We start from the raw sequence: 20134 nt of genomic DNA on the forward strand, positions 1-20134 counted from the left end.
TCAAAAGTGTGTAATTCCTTGATGATATATATAAGAATTGGTGTGACAGTAGTAACTCTATAATTTTTACACCAATAATTGAATTAATTCCTTCCATTGTGAAGAAGTTGGGATTAGACCACATGGGAAATTCGTTGTCCTAGGACATGTGCGATCACATTAAAGTGCATTAATGTAAATATAAAAATGTCAAGGGTCAATCTGTAATGACAAAGATGTAGTATCTGCCCCCCATTTAAGACATGAGAAGTTTTAGTATGTGTTTGGTAACACTTGGTCCACCTTTAAAATTCAGACTTCAGAAGTTTTATTATCGTTTGTTTCATTTCAAATCTCAACCTTAAGAATTAAAATTTAGATTTTTTGTTCGAGGATGGGGATGTTGGATGAAACTTCTCACTTCTAAATTATTATTTTTTTCTAAAATACCCTCCTCAAAACATTTATTTCTATCCTTTATCCCTTTTTTTTTATATAAATCTTAAAATCTTTATTTTTAATTTTTCTACCTCTCATTTTCTCTTATATCTCTTCTTCCTGTATAATTGTGCTATTAAGATTTCTCCACTTTTTCTTTCGATTAGGTAGTTAACATCTCAATCTATTTATTTATTTATTAAATTTGTAAATAATTCACATCACTTTACGTGATTAAATTGTAATTAAACTAGAAAATACATGATTATTTATTATTTGAATATTATCTTATTGAATTATAATTTATTAAGTATGAATTTAATTTTAAAATAATATTTTTAAGATATTTGATTTATTAGAAATCAAAATTAACTACGTGAAAAATTTCATTATGCATAACATATTATGTTTTTATGGTAATAAAAAAATATTATATTTTTTGATTAATAATTTATCAAAATTATAAAAAGATAATATTATCAAAATGATCATTATATTTTAATGTGTTGTGCACATTATCATAGATGATTTTTTATGAGATACGAGTAAAAAGCATCTACGATTATATGTGCGCCACCACATTATTATAAGTATGAATCTTTTAAAAATGATAAACAAACAACTTTTCGTCATCTAGACTTAAAAGATTACAGATTTAAGAAAACAGAGGTCTTTTTAGAGGTCATCAGTGCAGTCTTCGTCTCTCCAACTCTGAGAGAGAGAGCTCTGAAAAAATAAATAAAAATGGGAGAATCGAAGATGGTTCATTCTCCGATCGTAACCTACGCTTCGATCCTCTCTCTTCTCACTCTTTGCCCTCCTTTTGTCATTCTTCTGTAAGCATTTCTCCTTCTCCTCAGATCCTAATCTCCAATTTCAATTTTTCTTTAATTTCTTGTATTTTTTTTTCCAGTAATTCTACGTATATTTTTAGTTTTTATTTTAAATTCAAGATCACGAATCACGTAGAATTATTTTTTTACGAATTTAGGGTTTTTCTTTATTCGTTCTCGATTTACATCTCTGAAATGTTAATAAAGGCCTATTTGTATTTCATTTTTTTAAATGAATTTTAATATTAAAAAAAGCTCATTTTTTTTTAGCAAATTATCTTTCACTGTTTCGTTGGTAGCAAAGAAAGTTGATCTAAATCGAGCTATTAATCTACTAAATTTATTGAGTCTGTTTGGATCGATATTTTTCACCAAAACAATTTTTTTTCCTAAAATTTCCCAAAAATCACTTATTTGCCGCATATTTAACATTACAAATAGGTCCTTAGAATTAATTCATTTTCATTTTTAATGTGAGTGGGTAGTTGGTCAATATTCAGTATTCACTAAAAAAAATTGGGCTTTTCTGGATTTTTTTTTTCCTCCAAAAAGTTTTTAAAACAAATCTCCTAAAAGTAGCTTTTTGATGTAAAAATGGCATTTTTTTTGGGAGTGTTAACTGAATAATATTCATTTTTTGGGCCTGTTTGGAATGGCATTTTTCCACGCAAACTCTAATAAAAATGTCTCTTTTTCACAAAACATGATGTTCCTAAACAGTTCCTCAACTTCAATTGCTTTCAATTTTGGGTTTTCTTATCCAAAGCGGCCCTTGAAGTGGTAATGTTTACTCAATTTTTCTTTTTTGACAAGTATTCACTCAAAATTTCGGGGCCATGGGGATTGCCATTTTTGCACCAACAAGAAGAAGAACGTAAATTCCAGATACTTTTAGCTAAAAAACATAATTTCTTAAGCACAGAACCCTTAAAACTTATTGCATTTTTTTCTTTTCTTTTTTCACCCTGTTTGAATTAAACTTTGATTTGGTCATTGTTACTATTATTTAACATAGCAGATGGCATACCATAATTCATACTAATGGGTCAATTTCTCATGTTGCAAATCATTTAATAATGCAGATGGTATACCATGATTCATGCTGATGGGTCAGTTTCTCAAACATTGGATTACTTCAAGAAGAATGGGCTGCAAGGTTTCAAAGAAATTTGGCCAAAACCCACCGGCACTGCATGGAAAATCATTGCTTGTTTCGCAGCATTTGAGGCTGTACTTCAGCTCTTTCTACCTGGCAAACGGGTTGAAGGCCCCATTTCTCCAACAGGGAATCGCCCTGTCTACAAGGTAATTAAATACTCAACATTCACATTTGTGATTCATAATGATGCATTTGTTGAATGGATGTTAGTTTTATTAAGTTTCTACATTGTATGGCTTCATTTATTCATTTATGTACTTCAAAGCATGGTTTTAACATCAATCATTTTAGTCACTAAAGAGTAAAGACAGTCTTATGATGGTCATGCGTCTTACCCTGTTAGTTTAGGCATGTAATTAACATTTCCCCCTAATATAACCACCATTTTCTCATTATTTTAGGCCATTAGAACATTTTCAATATTACTTTTCTTAAAATAAAGTATGTTGTAATTCATAATAAACGTGTTGATTTTTTTTTCGATAAATAAAAGATTTATTAATAAGATGAATAATGGTCAAGATCCTCCATTGTAACCCCTGTTATTTGTGTCATTTTAAACCTTGCTTTGAAGTACTTTTTCAAAGCAATATACTGTGTCCTTTTCTATGGCTTATGCATCAAATTCACAAGTTTTCAATTTACTGCCCATTTGGTCACATGCTGAGAGATTGAACTGGAAATCTAAAGTAATTGTTTGTCCTGCTGCTTGTAGGCAAATGGTTTGGCAGCGTATGCAGTGACATTGATATCTTATCTAAGCCTTTGGTGGTAAGCACGCTCTCTATGAATTTAGGAATTTACCTTTTTTAGCTGTTTTTAGCTCACAGGGTTGCACTTCATGATACTTTTCTCTAAGTGTGTTGTATCTCGCCAGATTCAAGTTTAATTGATCCTGGTAGTATTCTTGTTATACATAATTATCATGCATATGGCGTTCCTTGATTTTATTGTTGATATCTCCGCGTGTGTGGTTTTAGTTTAGCAAGCTGGACATGAAACTTGAATCTAGTAATTTTCTTTAAGGATTACGATGCATCCCTGCTTAGCCATGTTTGTACAAGATGGAGAATTTTGTCAACAATAGGGAGTTTTGTTATAACTTCTTACATTCCTTATTAGATAGGGAGTTTTGGCATCAATGGATCATCTGTTCTTAACTTTTTGAGTTGAAACTGATGATTGGTCCTTCACTTTGTACAGTTTAGTGCTTGACTTTTAATTTCTTGGTCCTATGTAATGATCAATTGTTTCAGTAGCCAAGACTGTTAAAAAGAACAAAAAACCATGTATGTTTAATTTTGAGAAAAATACTCTAGTATCAAAAGAAATTATGGTGTAATATTTTAATTGTTCAATTAGATCATTTATGCATATATTGACTCAACCTTCAACATACAAAACAAAAATTGCATAGTTTTTGGAATAAGGCTTTAATAGTGACGATAAAGGAATGGTCAGTATTTAGTGCCAAGAGTCTGTCTTGAAAAGTTTGTGGTTCTTTCATCTCGGAACTGTGAGTTCTGAGCAATCACTTGTTACAACAGTAGAAGCATGTTTCTAGATCGGTAGCATAATCTTATAGAATTGCAAGCAACTATGTATATAAATTATAGCTTTTTAGGAGAAGAGAGTTGTAATCCTCCTGCAGTCATAGATCATCCCCATTTGGTTTCACGTGCTTTCTGCTTTTACTGATGTCTTATTCATTGTTATTTTGATTTTTGAAGTTGCAGCACTGCTCGAAACACAGCTCTAGATTCTCTTTGTTTTTCTTATTAGGCGGATTTACATGCTCTTCTTTCCCGATTCTAACATCTGCTGTGCATGTTTCATCAAATGCAGTTGATATGTTCTTTCTGTTTTCTGTTCAGGTTTGGTATATTCAACCCTGCAATCGTGTATGATCATCTGGGAGAAATTTTTTCAGCACTGATTTTTGGAAGCTTTGTCTTTTGTATCTTCTTATACATAAAAGTGAGGTTCCCAGTGGACTTTGTTTCAAGTGTCAAGTGCTTCGTATTTCATTCAATTGTCTGTCTTATTTTTCTAATTTGATATTTTTAATTTTTAAGGGTCTTTTGGCACCATCTTCAACTGATTCTGGATCGTCGGGGAACATAATTGTTGATTTCTATTGGGTGAGTTGCCTGTGACCGGTTTATATTCTGTTTATTGTTGAATTTTAGTTTCTTGGAAAATAAACTTGAACATTAATATTTATTTAATTTTTTCTTGTGATTATGAAACTTTGAGAATCTGTTAAAGTATTATGTATGATGCACTGTAATAAGGTGTACTGTGATACACCAAATCATGTTCATTTGAAGATTAGGATTTGGATAGACTATGATTTGGATTTGATTTGGCCATTACATGTGGTTTTGGTGGTAGTAGGGGCCACCTCACCACTAGCTCATCCTACTCACTGCCTTGTGTGCACAAATCCTTATCCAACCTCAAGACAGACAGGCTTCTAGTGGAAACTGGCGGGTTTTTATGAAATGTGGGATCCAAACTTTGGATAACCGAGACCCTTCTGGGGACTGATAGAGGTTTGACACCATTGTAGTTGAGTTGCATTACTTGCTGGACCCTATTATATAATGAGAATTGCTATTGCCACACCAACTTTTTTTATTAACGCCACACCAACCATGTGTAATTTTCAGTGGTTATATAGGAATTGGTGTGGCATTAGTAAGTTGGTGTGACAATAGTAGCTCTGTATACTTCCATGGGTTTACTTTTGAATCTGTAAATTTTTCTCTGTGGAGTTTTGTCATAAGATGTACTGAATATGAATTTTTTTCCAAAAAATTTGGTGGCAAATGGAAGGATTTTAAAGAGAAATTTACTTTTAAGATTGAAAATTATTTTAATTGTGATATCATGGTTTTTCAGTCTTCATTCCTTTAAAGGTGTCTGTCAATTGAACCATATGGAAATAAAAAAAATAAAAATCTTCCTGCCTATATTCATAGACTGGGTTAAGCTGAAGACCCATCACTCAGTTGGTTGGCATATTGCAATGCAACTTTGAGGTCATGGGTTCAAGTCCAGCTTACCTATTAAAAAATGGCTGAAGAAATTTCTTACTAATTTTACTTTGTTATGGAAAACTCCCATCAATGTGCGCATGCCTGACATGATAAAAGAAACTCTTGTGCTAAGTACGTTATACTCATGAGATTATCTTAGGTATTGATAAAAGATCAATCTTTAGATATTTATGGAGTTTCCTTGGGTGTCAAAAATAAGGCGATCCTTCTATTTGTAATTTGGTGCACTAATTTCTTATGATGTACTTCTCACATTTGCAGGGAATGGAGCTGTATCCTCGAATTGGTAAAAATTTTGATATAAAGGTCTTCACAAACTGCAGATTTGGTATGATGTCTTGGGCAGTTCTTGCTGTGACCTACTGCATCAAACAGGTTAATCAATGTAACTTCATTATTTCAAGAAGAAAATTTTAAATAGCCTACCAAATGGACTGTAAAGACAGTACCATTTTCACTGCTGTAAATGTTGTAGAGGTGCCGAAGGTGGGTTGGGGTTGGATATTCCATTTGGTGGGCCCACCTAAAAGATCCCATATTACAAAAAAGCAACCTGATTTCCCTAAATTATTCTTCTGTGAAACATTTTTTTCTGAAAATTTTATTATCCAAGAACAAGATAGATTGGATGGCTAGAACTTAGGATCATATAATTGGGTTGACTCTCTGTACAAGAGATCTAAGAGCAGGACTCATCAACACTTTCACCCTTCCTGCACCTATGCAACATGTATTGCAGTGTCTTTAATGGGTCCTGCTTATACTGACTTGCACTCTAGATTCCTTATCTTTCAAGTTTCTTTACATGGGAATTATATCCAGCGTATTGCTCTCTGGATCATTCCCCTCTTATATTCTATTTATCAAATTTCATGTTACATGGCTGGATTCCAGTAGTATTATATTTCTGTTGGTTGTCTTATGCTACAATTTCATCAATTTATTGGTTGCAGTATGAGGAGAATGACCGAGTAGCTGATTCTATGCTTGTTAATACTATATTGATGCTGGTGTATGTAACCAAGTTCTTTTGGTGGGAAGCTGGGTACTGGAACACAATGGATATTGCACATGATCGAGGTGCACAAACTGCCGTATTCTTTTTCATGTTATTAAATGTGTTAAACTATCAAATAAAACTGACTAAGAAAAATCACACTTTTGGGGTTGGGGGTTTTCCTGGAATCTTAACAGAAAGTTTCTCCTACTTGCTTAAGTATGTTATCAGGAATCTGCAGACTTATTGTGCTTCTGTAAATTCAATGTATTCTTGCTCATGTTAGTTAGTGCTTCTCATGGATACATGTACGATATCATGTGTAGGTGTGCATGCTATAGATGTTATTTAAAAATATATCATATTAGAATAACAGGTATAACATATTCACATACCCAAAAGAGCGGGGATAAGGTGATGATTTACTAGTATACCATATCTAAATTAGAACTTCTCCTATACATGAATCCAAAAGATAGAAATATGTTATTTACATACATGTACATTATTCTCCCTTCATATTTGATATTTGTGTACAGCATACTTAAGTTAGAGTTCTATTAATTCTGAGCTTTAATTATAAGTGTTAATTAGTTGACACTGCACCACAACCATAAGTTACAACGTTCAATCCTAACTAAACTGGGACTTTTTGGGGACCAAACTCCACCTTTAGTTCCTTAGTCCTTACCAGTTGAAAGATAATACTGGATGATTTCTTTTTTCATTAATTTCTCTGTTCTTTTGAGAGTTGTGCTGATGCTTCGTCTTCGTTTTCCCTATCTGCTTTGCAGCTGGATTTTATATTTGTTGGGGATGCTTGGTATGGGTTCCATCAGTTTACACTTCACCTGGGATGTACCTAGTGAACCATCCTGTCAATCTTGGTACTCAAGTAAGTGAATAGGATCAAGACATGGAGGACAGGGATGTAAAAATGTACTCAATGATTGATAGGTCATAGTTGACTATGGACCTTTGTTCTCTTCTTTGTCCAAAGTTGGTATTTTATGAGTCTTGGTTATTCTCATTTGTTTATGGGGAGTATTAGCATCTACCCTTGGGATTCCATCTATTCAAATCTCAAGCACCATCCAAGATTCTGGACCATAGTCACCAAGTTGGAGCATATTTAAACTGGCAAGATAAACTTCAGAAAAATGGAAAAAGGGGTGTGTGTATATATATGGGTCCCGTTCGGCACCCAACTATTTACCCAACATGTTTTGTCCTACATGGGTTAGAAGTTTTGGAATAGGCTGATTTTTGGTGAGGATGATCTCTATGGTGAGGAGATCATCCTCACCAAAAATCAGCCCATTCCAAAACTTCTAACCCCATCACAAATGGTTTATAAAAAATGGACGGTCCACGATTTTTCAACTTGTAAACATGGGGTTAGAAGTTTTGGAATGGGCTGATTTTTGGTGAGGATGATCTTCTAACCGTAGAGATCATCCTCACCAAAAATCAGCCCATTACAAAACTTCTAACCCATGTAGGACAAAACATGTTGGGCAAATTGTTGGGTAAATGGTTGGGTGCTGAACATTTCCCTATATATATATATATATATATAAAGAGAGAGAGAGAGAGAGAGAGAGAGAGAGAGAGATATAGGTCCCATTCGGCAGCCAACGTTAGGGAGCCAAAATTTGTCCTATAGAGGTTAAAAGTTTTTGGATTGGGCTGATTTTTTGTGAGGAGGATCTCCTCACCATAGAGATCATCCTAAAAAAATCAGCCCAATCTGAAACTTTTAACCCCATCAAAAGTGGTTTACAAGTTGATGAATCGTGGACAGTTGATTTTTTTGCTCTTAATTTGTAAACCACTTTTGGCTACCAATGTTGGCTGCTGAGCCTGACCCTATATATAGGGGCAGGTTCAAGAGCCAATTAAATGTCCAATGTGTTTTGTCCTATATGGGTTAGAAGTTTTGGAAGAGGCTGATTTTTGGTGAGGATGACCTCTATGGCAAGGAGATCATCCTCACAAAAAACCAGTCCATTCCGAAACTTCAACCCCATCAAAAGTGGTTTACACAAAAATGGACGGTCCATGATTCTTCAACTTGTAAACTAGAGTTAGAAGTTTCAGAATGGGCATACAGATCATCCTCCCAAAAAATCCGCTCATTCTGAAACTTCTAACCCATATAGGACAAAACACATTGGCCATTTAGTTGACTCTTGATTCTGATCCATATATTATATATATATGGGGGCGGTTCATGGGGCATATGTAAAAACAATGGTTTTTCAAAAAATGGGTTAGAGGTTTTGGATTGAGCTGATTTTTTCCGAGGGTGACCATCCTCGCAAAAAATCAGCTCAATCTGAAACTTCTAAATCCATCAAAAGTGATGTACAAATTATTGACAAAAATTGGCAAAAAATCGACGGTCCACATTCTAAATCACTTTTAATGGGGTTAGAAGTTTCAGATTGTACTGATTTTTTTTTTTTTTGGATGATCTTCCCATCATAGAGATCATCCTCACAAAAAATAAGCTTAATACGAAACTTCTAACCCATATTTTGAAAATTTATTAATGTTACATTGTTTTTACATATGTTTTTTCATGTCCCTTGATCCGTTCCCTATATATATATATATGTGTGTGTGTGTGTGTGTGTGTGTGACATTTATTATAGTTTCAACATACTTTTGAGTAACAAAGTACACTGTTGAATATTTACACACAATAACATGTTTTGATGCTTGCTGACAAGGTCTAACCATCAACATAAAGATGGTGTTTTTCGTGTTTAAAGCATAAAAAATTAGTTTAAAACTTGCAAACATGTTTTTTTTTTTTTTTTTTTGAAAAAAATTGTGTGTGTTTTGTTTTTTCTTTTTTTCCCGTTCCCTAGAGGGACAAAACATCATTTTTCATGACTATGCTCTAGAGTCTGGACCTTGTGTGAACACTTCTACAGCGCTCGCCTTGAATGGATACTGTCATTTCCCCATCTGCAAACTTTGTACAAATCACCTGGGCTTGGGCTTGAGAAGATAGTAATTCCTATGGTCCCTACCTGTGCTGTACATGTTACACATGCGGTGAGACGAGGACCTATAAAATTGATGGTCTATGCTTGAACTTAATCCATCTGGATGAGCAAAACCTTCTGACACACTCTTCTCCATGTTTCATCCAAAACAATGTGACAGACCATTTGGTTTTATATTTTTTCTTAGAGGTCTCATTGGTTGTATGTATAGAATGTTGGCCCCCAAGGATATGTGCTACATATGTACAGTGGTGGGATTCTTGCTTGTAACAGTCTCCCGTATTTTCCAGCTTGCACTTTTTATTCTTGCTGCGGGCATCTTGTGTATATATGTCAACTATGACTGCGACCGGCAAAGGCAAGAGTTCCGCAGAACAAATGGGAAATGCTTGGTTTGGGGGAAAGCTCCATCAAAGGTGTTCATCCGTTCTTGATTTCACTCCACCTACCCATTCTGTTTTATCTATCAGTTCTCAGGAACTACATTACTGCAATTTGTAATCACAAATACTGCTAATAGATCCATTTGTTCTGCAGATAGTGGCTTCGTACAAGACTAGTAATGGGGAAACGAAAACAAGCCTTCTTTTGACCTCTGGCTGGTTAGTATTCTCTGCTGGTTCTTGCACCATGGAAATCTGAAATGTACCACTTTTAAGAGTATTCAAGTCAAGGAGGAAGCCAATTTTGCTACTTGTGTGTGGTACTGTGGTGTGATACGTGTAGCATTATACATAGGATCCAGACCACTTTTCATGGCTCTCATCTCCTAGGTCCAAAGATATATCTGTTTTTTTAATTGCTAACCATCTTGTCTATCACATTTTTTAGATGGTTAGAAGTTTGAAATGTCCAAGAGAAATGTTTACTTATTGGATACTGAGGATCATCGGATCTGTACAATTAGGAATTCTACACGTCGAGCTCCATCCAATGGTGCATCTAGGCCCCTGACTCATGGCATGCTTTCCATGTGTATTGTCATGGACCTGACTCCTCTTTACCTAGCACTCAAGCTAATCCCCACGATCTAGTTCAAATCAGTGTTACCCCAAGAGCCCATTTGGATAGAAAGTAGAAAGTAGCTTTAGGAGAAAGTAACTTTTAGAAGGTAGGAAGTAGTTTTCTTTTGCTTTTTTAAAGGTTAGGATTTTCACTTTTTAAAGTAGTTTTTTAAAATGAATCCAAATAGACTTTTTGACTTTCAAAAGTTTTAAATAAAAAAAAAAGTTACTTTTTCGTGTGTAGCCAAACGGGTTCCACGTTTCCTAGGAGTCACCCCAAGAGAATTCTCACACACACTTATGTTGAACTTGGAAGCTTGAAGAGTGGGTGTGGGTGTGCCTAAGTGAGTTGGGGTGACTACTAGGACATGGGGTAAGGCTGACTTGAGCTAAAATTATCGGGATTCACTTGAGTGCCACTTGGGTGCTAGGTTACGAGGGGCTAGGTCCATGCCAGTATGCAGTGGAGAATGTCTTCATCCCATTATGACTTTTTGTTTCCAATAAAAAAGCCAGATTCAAGAAGTGTGTTTGGACTCCTTGCCCTAATTTATCATTCTTCTGGTTCATGCAGGTGGGGCTTATCTCGTCACTTCCATTACGTACCCGAAATATCATCTGCTTTTTTTTGGACAGTGCCAGCTCTTTTTAACCATGTGAGTCTGCCTTGTGGTATTATTTCCTTACTTTTGAGCTTGAGAACTCATTTGAAAAAAAATTTATTTTTTTATTCGGTTGAATCTTAACATATTATTGAATTCCTACAGTGTCTGCCTTACTTTTATGTGGTTTTTCTGACAATCCTTCTATTTGACCGAGCCAAAAGGGATGATGACCGCTGTCGATCCAAGTAAGAAACAAAACCTAGTCAACTTTCTCCTTTATTATATATCGTAAGGTGTCTTTTAGGTGGAGCACACTATAGTACTATTCTATATATTAAAACTATTAAAAATATTTAATGGGATATTAATGAAATACTACCACAGGTATGGGAAATACTGGAAGCTATACTGTGACAAGGTGCCCTACAGGATTGTACCTGGTATCTACTGACCATCTCTAGCACCCCAACTTGCACCTGAACCCACTACTTTTATGTAAGCGAAATAACACGGATGAATTTCCAAATTACTTGTGGTTGGCACCTGCACTTGCACTTGGTTCCCATAACATGAGGGGTTTCTTTGGAAATTTAATTGAGGATATTTTTAATGGTTGGCAAGTGAGAAACCATCTAGCATTCTTAAGTGAAGCTTCCCCATTATAATGGTTTTGGTTATCGTCTATTAAACAGGTGTTCAGTAAACTTCCAACTGTGTAATAAATTTGTTTCGGAAATGTACTTGGTGCATTGACTTGCTAAATGGGAGACCTCTTCAGCGGCCAGCTGTGTATTAGCCATTTTTGTGTTCCATTCACATCAAATATTGTACTTTGTCAACTATGATGAATGGTAGATGTAGAGAAATGGGATTGAAACGGCAAACAATAGAAATGTTTGTGTAAGGTGGTTAATTGAGTGGGATCTCATAAGCCCGCTTAAGCTGTCTGAGTATAAATCAAAACCGCCTGTCCTGTGAAGAGGTTATTTCAGTGACACTCCAAAAACCCCATTGCTCATTTATGAGTAAAACATGACCTTTTAAGGTTGATTGGTTATTCTTGTGGAATCTTTTTATTTTTCACAAAATCCTTACTAGGGTTGGCAATATGGGTTGTGTAATACCCAACTTATCCAACCTGAATAAATTGGATATGGGTTAAGTTTTTCCATCCGATCAAGAATTTGGGTAATATTGTCCGATATCCGTTTACCTGAAAATTTAATCGGGTTGGGTAGGAATATATGTCACCATATCCGGCCTGATTACCCATTTAAATGAGGGTAAAATTGGAATTTGACAGGTGACTTACTCTGTAAATCTATGTTAAATATCGTGACAAGTGTCTTTAGTCCTGGATTATTTGATTGCATGTTGTTGGGATATGTATTTGATTACATGATATTTGTATTTGTAGAAAGAGTCATGATGAATGCATGCAGTTGGGTACGCGGCTGACATGGTAAGGGCATAGAACCATTGATCTTTTTCATCGGGATACATAGGAAAAGGATGTGTGGTTCTGTGCCCTTGCCATGTCAACTGCGTGCATTCATCATTATTCTTGTAGAAATTTTTGTTGGTAGAGCAAAAAAATTCAGGCAAGAGGGGGTAAGAACTTAGGTTAGAATACGGATTTGGGTATTACCTTAAATTTTGGGTATGGGTATGGGTATGGGGTTGGTAGAGGTCTTACCCGACCCACACCCAACATGCTGCCAGCACTAACCCTTACACTGCCAACTTAATCAAAATCTTTCTCCCCCCCTCCCTTTGATTTTATTTTATTTATTTATAAGATTTTTAAAACTTTGCAATGGTCAAAAAAAATTTGGTTTGCAATAAATATGATATACATTTTTAAATATTCTTATTTTAATAATAAGTTAATATTGCAGCTCTAATTTAAATTCTAATTTAATTTTTTTTTACAATAGTAACAAAATTTCAGATTCCGAAATTATTTGGCAGGGGTTCCAATCGGTTAGTTTGAATAAACGTATAAAATTTTAAAAAGGGGACACATCATCTTCAATCTCCTTAAAAATCATATCTTGTTCTTGACATTTGAATGTCGAAGAAAATGAAATTTTGAGGGTGAAGGATAAGAATATTATCATATTTTGCAACTACTATGATAATCTGTTAAAATGAGTTACTCTTCTAAAAATTTATTTTACTTTTAACTAAGATAATTTTTTATTTTTTAATAAAATCATTAATTTGTATCTTTAATATAATAAATTATAACTAAGTTAATAATTTTATCGATAATATGTTGATCTTTTGAAAGGAAATTTTTTTTTATAGTGATTTGAAATTTTTTTTTTTTTCTCATTTGATTCTTGAGAATTGAAACCGATGAGTCCCTGCAATTTTTGGTGATTTTAATTCTGATTCCATTTATTTTGGAATCAGACCCAAAATCGATAAGAATCGAGATCAAATTAAATATAATGGTTATGATTCTAAGTTCCTTAGGAATCAGACCATTAACACCCCCTACTTCAAACCAACTTTAAAAATAAAAAATTGGTGTATTACACACATGATTTGAAATCTCATCAGAGACTGAGATGAGACAACTCATCTGAATCATCTTAGAAACGAGACGGATAGACAAGTCATCTCAAACTTGATGTGTTTCTCAAAAGTCAGTCCATTGTGTCATTGTTGAACGAGACAAAGTCGATGGAGATGAGATTTCAAAACAAGTTTTAAAACTATGATTACACATTGATGTGGAAATATAAGTTCTCTATTTTATTTTATTTTATTTTATTTTTTATGATGATGATGATAGACAAGTGGTCTTGAACCTGGGCTTGCCAAATCAGACATTTTTTTTTTCATTTCCTTACAAGCTGTGATACCTTCACTACAAATTTCTGAATTTCTTCAAAGACCTTGATATCCTACTTTCTGGCGTTCAATCTGTTTTGTTCCAGTGGTCATGCTTTCATTACAAGTAGAATTAATAATTTATTATGGAACCAACATTTTGACAATATAAGAATCAAAAGCTCATATTTACACAGCAGAACACATAAAAAAACAAAAAGAAGCATAAAGAGATAAAAAAGAAAGAAAAATATGGAGTCGTGGTCAACAACATCCTTGCAATTTCTGTTTGTTTGAGTGTCACTAGAGTTGATAGAAAGAAAGTTTACATTTCTTATTAAGATTAAGATAAGAGATGTTAACACCACCAAAAAAAAATTGGATTAACTGGAAGCACTAGACAAGAAGCTCACTTTTTTTTTTATAGCTTTTAAGAACAGTACTAATTACAAAATGTACATATTGGGTAGACAAAGCCCACCTTACATCTCAGATAAAAGGTTGCTAATTTTCCGAAGCTCCTTGAGAGCAGTCATGGCTGTAACTTGCCCTTTGCCTGCCAAAATGTTTATAGACAAATTTTCCAGTGATCCCACCTGAACTCGATCTTGCTGGAAGACTGACTCAATCACCTGTCAGAGAAACCCAATTGTTATTATTAAGTCAAACTCATCAGGATCTCAATCAGAAAAACCATATTTTAGAAGAAAAGAAAGACAGAAAAAACTAAAACAGATGCTTTTTTTTTTTTCCCAAATCAAACATCAAATACCATGATTTTGCACTCTTAAGAATTTTCCCAACTACTCTTTTTTGATGGGTAGCTTCGACTAATAACAATATGAAATTGGAAATACCAGGAAAGAAAAGAAACTGTTCCTATGGAATCATCTCTAATAACCTCACAGTCTTTGACCATTTCTTCAATGTTTTCCCTTCTCTCAAAATTACTACATATTCAGAACTAATGAAATCAGGTGATCTAACAAAACCCAGTTGAAATCCAAGACTCAAAAGTTTGAGAGCAACTGACATTGGAAGCAAAATAAGGCAATAGGTTATAAATATATGAAGTAATCATTATAAGCAATGTGTTTTGATCTTCCAGAGAAACACTTTAAAAAAAAAGAAACTTCACCTCTTCAAGAGCAATTTTCCTTTTAGTAGCCTGGGATGCAAGTAAAATGGGGACCCAAATGACAAAATTGCTCTCAAAGCCATAACAAAATTGATTTAGAACACATTTCACCTCTTCAAGAGCAATTTTCCATTTAGTAGCCTGAGATGCAAGTAACATGGGACCCAAATGACAAATTGCTCTCAAAGCCATAACAAAATTGATTTAGAAAAAAAATCAAGTCTAGAACACAGTTGTTGCCAACAGCTTACCTGAATATTTTCGAGCATAGACTGTCCAATAGTCCTCAAAGCACCCATCACGTTCTTGTCCGCTGTGTCACCATTTGATGAGACTGAATCATTGTCCTGATTATTTCCTATAGATGGCAAGCTCGATGGCTCTGTGTTTCCTCCTTTTTCAGAGGTACCTTCACCTGCACTCCGTCCAAACTTCCAAAACCATTGAAATTTACCAGATAACAGCTTTCGTTCTTTCAATCCAGATACCTGTTTACCATCTTCATCCGCACTGAACCCAGGCTTCCGTGAGGCACCACTTGAGGGATCAGAGGCCGGAAGAGGTGGGTTATCGGGAATTATCCCACATTGCTCCTCCTCATTATAACGTTCTTCATCATTTTCCTCGATAGATGAATTTGATGCAACACTACTTCTATCTGAGTCATTCTCGTGATCATTTGCTCCACTTAAAGGACTTGAGGCCGCCGAAAAAATAGAGGAGCTCTCTTCGCTACCAGTATGATGCCCACTTAGAGATGTCTTCTCTTCTATACAAACAAAATTTTTCTCAATGTCATTTTGTTGGGTTGTGTCATTGAGCGAACTACTTTCTTCCACCTTAACTACATTTTCTAAATCCTCCTCAGCACCAAGTTCTCTGGACAAATCTTCCAATAACCTTCGCCGAACAGATGATCTCGAGTTCCTTTTCCCACTCTCGATCTTAACAGGAGACGGGTCCGACTCTGCTCTAGCCAAGCTCCGTCTTAATTTCTCGGGCAATCCCTTTTTTCCGGATGAAAATTGTTTTCCAAGACTTCCTTGGCAAAGCTCTTCTGCCTTGTGCAACACTCTCCACTTCTCCTCCCAGTAACTCTCAGGTACTAAATTTGGTGGTGTTCTTGGAGATATTGAACCAGAAGAAAGGCTATGACCTCTGACAACAGTGGGTTTACTCCTATCAAATGCCCCACTAAAGGCAGGAGATAGGGGGGAGATACTTGTTTCCAAAGCGAGTGTCTGCAAAGACTTCGCCTTTTCTATCAATTTCTTCACATCTATATTTTCCGGAAAGTTCAGCAATCTCTGGAGACATGAGGTAGCATTCTCAGTGGCGAGAAGAGAGGATCTCAAATGAAGCAACATGGAGACAGCCATCGCTGATATGAATGCCCCCCGAGCAGAACGGAGTACCCCTACATCATCTTCGGCATGCATGATTGATTTGCTATTGTCCGATGCAAATATCTCGTCCCATATTATCAAGAGGTCTTCCAATGAGAACTCTCGTCCAAATAGCACACGTAACCAACGGAGTGCAAAGTACTGGGGTTCAACTCCAAGCTCGTTGAGGTGGCTGTAAAGAGACGAGTCAACAATTGAAAGCAAATGGTACAATGCTGACGATGCTTCGATGACAGGAGGTAGGCCTGTCTGGGACCCGATGGTGGGGGAAGGAGAGAAATAGTCTGCCATAGCCACCGCACCATTGGCTCCGCCCATTAATGCATCAAACATGCAATATGCGTCGTGTTCCAAAAATCTCTCGGACAAGAGGATACCCAATTCTCCTTCTGCTCCATATGCATCACTAAGCAATATAATAGTCTGTGTCTCGGGATCAAGCTCATTGAGGCTGCTGACTTTGGTTGCATTTTCCTTGAAATTGCTTTCGTCGTTAATCCTGGTGGCCCACTTCAAGGATTTGTAATTACACACTAAATCACTTTCTGGGAAGGATGTGTCATCAAACTTGTCGGTGAAATGGTCTTCGTAGAGTTTTCGCACTTGTGAGAGATGTTGCACATCAACATGGAGAACATATAACAGAGGAGCTAAAAGTTCGTGCATCCCTATAAACACGAGGAAAAAATATCACTAAAAGAACCACACAACTTTAAAATAATAGGAGTAATCGGGAAAGCGTATCATGGTTTAATATTAATAGGTTGACTTGCCTTGTCTATAACCATACTCTGGATACCTAAGGCACCACAATAACAGAATCCTTCTTAAAATGCCTTGGCATGATGGTGTCTGAAAGTAACTCCCATGTTCCGGATACAAACGAGACAAATCCTGGTCTACCATTTTCTCCAGTTCAGCATTCCGGAAAAAACGACCCCACATACTATCTGCACAGACAAAAGCTCAAATCAATGAATCTTGAGTACTAGTTACTAATATCAGAAAAATGCTGCAATTTATCAAAGAATAAGTGGTAATATATATATATATATATATATACATCCTTTCCCAGGTATTTTGTGAGAAATTAAAACCACAAAAATGGTCTTACACAGGAACCACCTTAAGCACCCCCCCCCCCCCCCCCCCACCAAAAAAAAATAAAAAATACAAATCTTAGTTAGGCAGGGTTTTGAGATAGAAATCGAGTCTTGAGAAAAAATATGCTTAACCTACATTAAGAAAAATACAAGTAAATGTACCTGGATTTTGTGATAATGGATTGTCTATGACAAGATCAGGAGAGTTACTTCCCTCTTTGGGGAAATGTGGATCTACAAGAATTCGTCTTCTCAGACCAGCATATCTGTGAAAAACACAAACCTAGCTTAGAAACAAGAGATAAGACACATTTTGCGATTAAGCAGCAATTATTTATTATTGAATCTCCTAGGGTAGAACCCATCAAATGAAAGGTCTCATTTTTATGTATTTCCCTACTCATACTCAGTCTACTCAAAGACAGTAATTGCCACCAACCCACCACAACACCACCAAGACTCACTTTTTACAGACAAAGACAACATTTCTCAAAGAAAAGCTAAATTCCTAAACTTCAGATCTATTATGAAATTTGACATCATCACTAGATTTACGATGAATTTTCTTTAAAAAACATAATCATATGCACCAGCCCATTAGAAGGAAATGCAACAGGGCGTGAAAAATTACTGCTCCCATCAGAGTTTAAATAGAGAGCAAAATGAAAATCCAACATATAAATTTCTGACGAATGAAGCCAAGTCACGATAACCAATGCTCTTTTCAACAGAAGATGAATTAAAGAACAAAATTTCAATCTTTATTGGAAAATAGTTTTAAATCTCGTCCGAGACCGAGATGACTCGACCGAGTTAAAATTGTTTTAATTAAAACATGATTTTATGACTAAACATCTTCTAATCTACTTTATTTTATTAAAAAGTTATAATTATTTTAATTTAAATATATGTATATCAATCATTATAAACCGAGTTAAAGGGTTTGCCTCATCTGAGACAAGTTGACTCATCCGAGACGAGACTTCAAACTGAGTTTTGAAACCATGATTGGAAAAGAACCAAAATAACATATACACTACAATACCACTAATTCACGGCTCCAAACCCTAGTACCACTAAAATTCTAGAATCCCCATTAACTCAACCAAGTGAAACAACCCCTTAATCTCCTTTATATCACTACCACCACAATCAGAGCCAAATCTCCACAAACAAAAAACCCATTAAGAGTACATAAACATAACCGACGCAATGAAAGTCCCAAGGCAAACTATGACGATCTCTAGCATCGAAAACACACATATGAATCTCAACTCCAAGAATTGGGGAGGTGAATAATTCCTCTTTCATTCATCAAAAAACGCAAACTGAAACTAAAATTGATGTTTTCAAGTAATTCCAAGAATCTTAAGCACAAAATTCCTTTAAGATATGCCATCAAATTTGAAGACTATATTAATCATAAACTGATAAACCCATGTAGTTCCAACCATCTAAGCCACCCCCCCCAAAAAAAAAAAAACCACCCAAAAATAAGGTGATCATATATACTAGCTAAACAAATTTACTTCCTTTTATGTAATTCCGAGTATTAAAACTACTAACTGCGTGTTTTGGATTGCTTTTATTGCGGCAAAAACATATCTTTTGCTAAAAAAACAAAATAGGAGAGAAATAAAGAAACCAACAAAAAAAAAAACTGTAAAAAAAAGTTACCTCCTTCGAGAATCTGCGGTGACACGACGAAGTTCATCGATGGACAAAGAACAGGGTAAAATCCCAAGATTTATACGCCATTGAACACCTCTAAGATCAGAGAAACGAGATTGCGTAACTGAAGCTACAGGTAAAGATGATTCAGGCGTCGACAACTCAATTGGAGTTGTGGCCATTATTTTCAAGCGATTTCTCACAAACCCAAATGCTTAAAATCTCTGGAATTATATAGGAGATGATTTAAAGAGAGAGATCCGGTCAAATTGACTCAAAAAAAAAATTCAGATTTTTAAAATGAAGAGAAAAGAACTGCAATTGGTTTTTCTATTTGGCTGGAAAAAATATGGAAATCAAACAAAAAAAAAAAAAAAAAAACAAGGAATGGCGGAATTATAGAGAATTAGAGAGGGAAAATAAGGAGAAAATGGGGAGAATTTTTATGGGATGGGAAGAAAAACAGGTAGGGAGGGAATTTCAGGGAAGATTTGGGAAGAAAATTTGCGAAATTTGGGGACAAAACAGAGAGACTCATGTCTCTGGAGAAGAACAGAGAGAGAGAGAGAGGAGAGAGAGAGAGAAAATAAGAAGTTTGTTTCTTCACACAAAAGTTTTGGTTAAGTTGGGGGAAATGGTGAGCTGTCTTCATTTATACTCTATGGAGATGTTGGACCTAAAATCCCTCAAATTAAAGAGAGACAGAATATTAAAATATTAAAATAATTAAATAATTAAATAATTAAATAGAATAATTTAATGGCATTCACATAATTTTTATTTTTTTGTGGTGGTAATTTAGAAAATGCACAATACTATCTTTAAAATAAAATAATAAAATAAAATAGTTGTTTTACTCTTAGTAGCCCTTAAAAACTCAA

At 35.1% G+C, this 20134-nt stretch overlaps 2 protein-coding genes across 2 annotated transcripts; one reads left to right on the forward strand and one right to left on the reverse strand.

The window, feature by feature from the left end:
• Positions 1–1045: 1045 nt before the first annotated feature.
• DWF5 (Ergosterol biosynthesis ERG4/ERG24 family) lies at positions 1046–11856 on the forward strand. Its single transcript, XM_086455829.1, has 13 exons — positions 1046–1253; positions 2333–2555; positions 3125–3180; positions 4284–4386; positions 4485–4550; positions 5733–5846; positions 6425–6551; positions 7263–7363; positions 9776–9901; positions 10023–10087; positions 11064–11145; positions 11257–11339; positions 11479–11856. The coding sequence occupies exons 1-13, from the start codon at positions 1162–1164 to the stop codon at positions 11543–11545; spliced, it is 1305 nt and encodes a 434-aa protein (XP_086311955.1). The 5' UTR covers positions 1046–1161; the 3' UTR covers positions 11546–11856.
• Positions 11857–14332: 2476 nt separating this feature from the next.
• On the reverse strand, positions 14333–19868 carry LOC147393025 (uncharacterized). The gene is made up of 5 exons (XM_086455807.1): positions 19260–19868; positions 17745–17848; positions 17253–17429; positions 15325–17147; positions 14333–14567 (listed from the first exon to the last, which is right to left on the reverse strand). The coding sequence occupies exons 1-5, from the start codon at positions 19433–19435 to the stop codon at positions 14418–14420; spliced, it is 2430 nt and encodes an 809-aa protein (XP_086311933.1). The 5' UTR covers positions 19436–19868; the 3' UTR covers positions 14333–14417.
• Between the last annotated feature and the right edge of the window lie 266 nt (positions 19869–20134).

The sequence above is a fragment of the Akebia trifoliata genome, chromosome 10 (assembly GCF_017979445.1).
Source record: "Akebia trifoliata isolate Shusen 1 chromosome 10, ASM1797944v1, whole genome shotgun sequence".
In the NCBI taxonomy this organism is placed as follows: Eukaryota; Viridiplantae; Streptophyta; class Magnoliopsida; order Ranunculales; family Lardizabalaceae; genus Akebia; species Akebia trifoliata.

What these genes read in the sequence shown, in the direction of transcription:
- DWF5 (XM_086455829.1), top strand. Translation starts at nt 1,162, where the DNA reads ATGGGAGAATCGAAGATGGTTCATTCTCCGATCGTAACCTACGCTTCG. An exon ending in TAATTGTTGATTTCTATTGG is followed by an intron (nt 4,551 to 5,732) that starts GTGAGTTGCCTG and finishes TCACATTTGCAG; the next exon opens with GGAATGGAGCTGTATCCTCG. An exon ending in GGGGGAAAGCTCCATCAAAG is followed by an intron (nt 9,902 to 10,022) that starts GTGTTCATCCGT and finishes TTTGTTCTGCAG; the next exon opens with ATAGTGGCTTCGTACAAGAC.
- LOC147393025 (XM_086455807.1), bottom strand. Translation starts at nt 19,435, where the DNA reads ATGGCCACAACTCCAATTGAGTTGTCGACGCCTGAATCATCTTTACCT. An exon ending in TCCATTATCACAAAATCCAG is followed by an intron (nt 17,430 to 17,744) that starts GTACATTTACTT and finishes TTGTCTGTGCAG; the next exon opens with ATAGTATGTGGGGTCGTTTT. An exon ending in AGAGTATGGTTATAGACAAG is followed by an intron (nt 17,148 to 17,252) that starts GCAAGTCAACCT and finishes TCGTGTTTATAG; the next exon opens with GGATGCACGAACTTTTAGCT.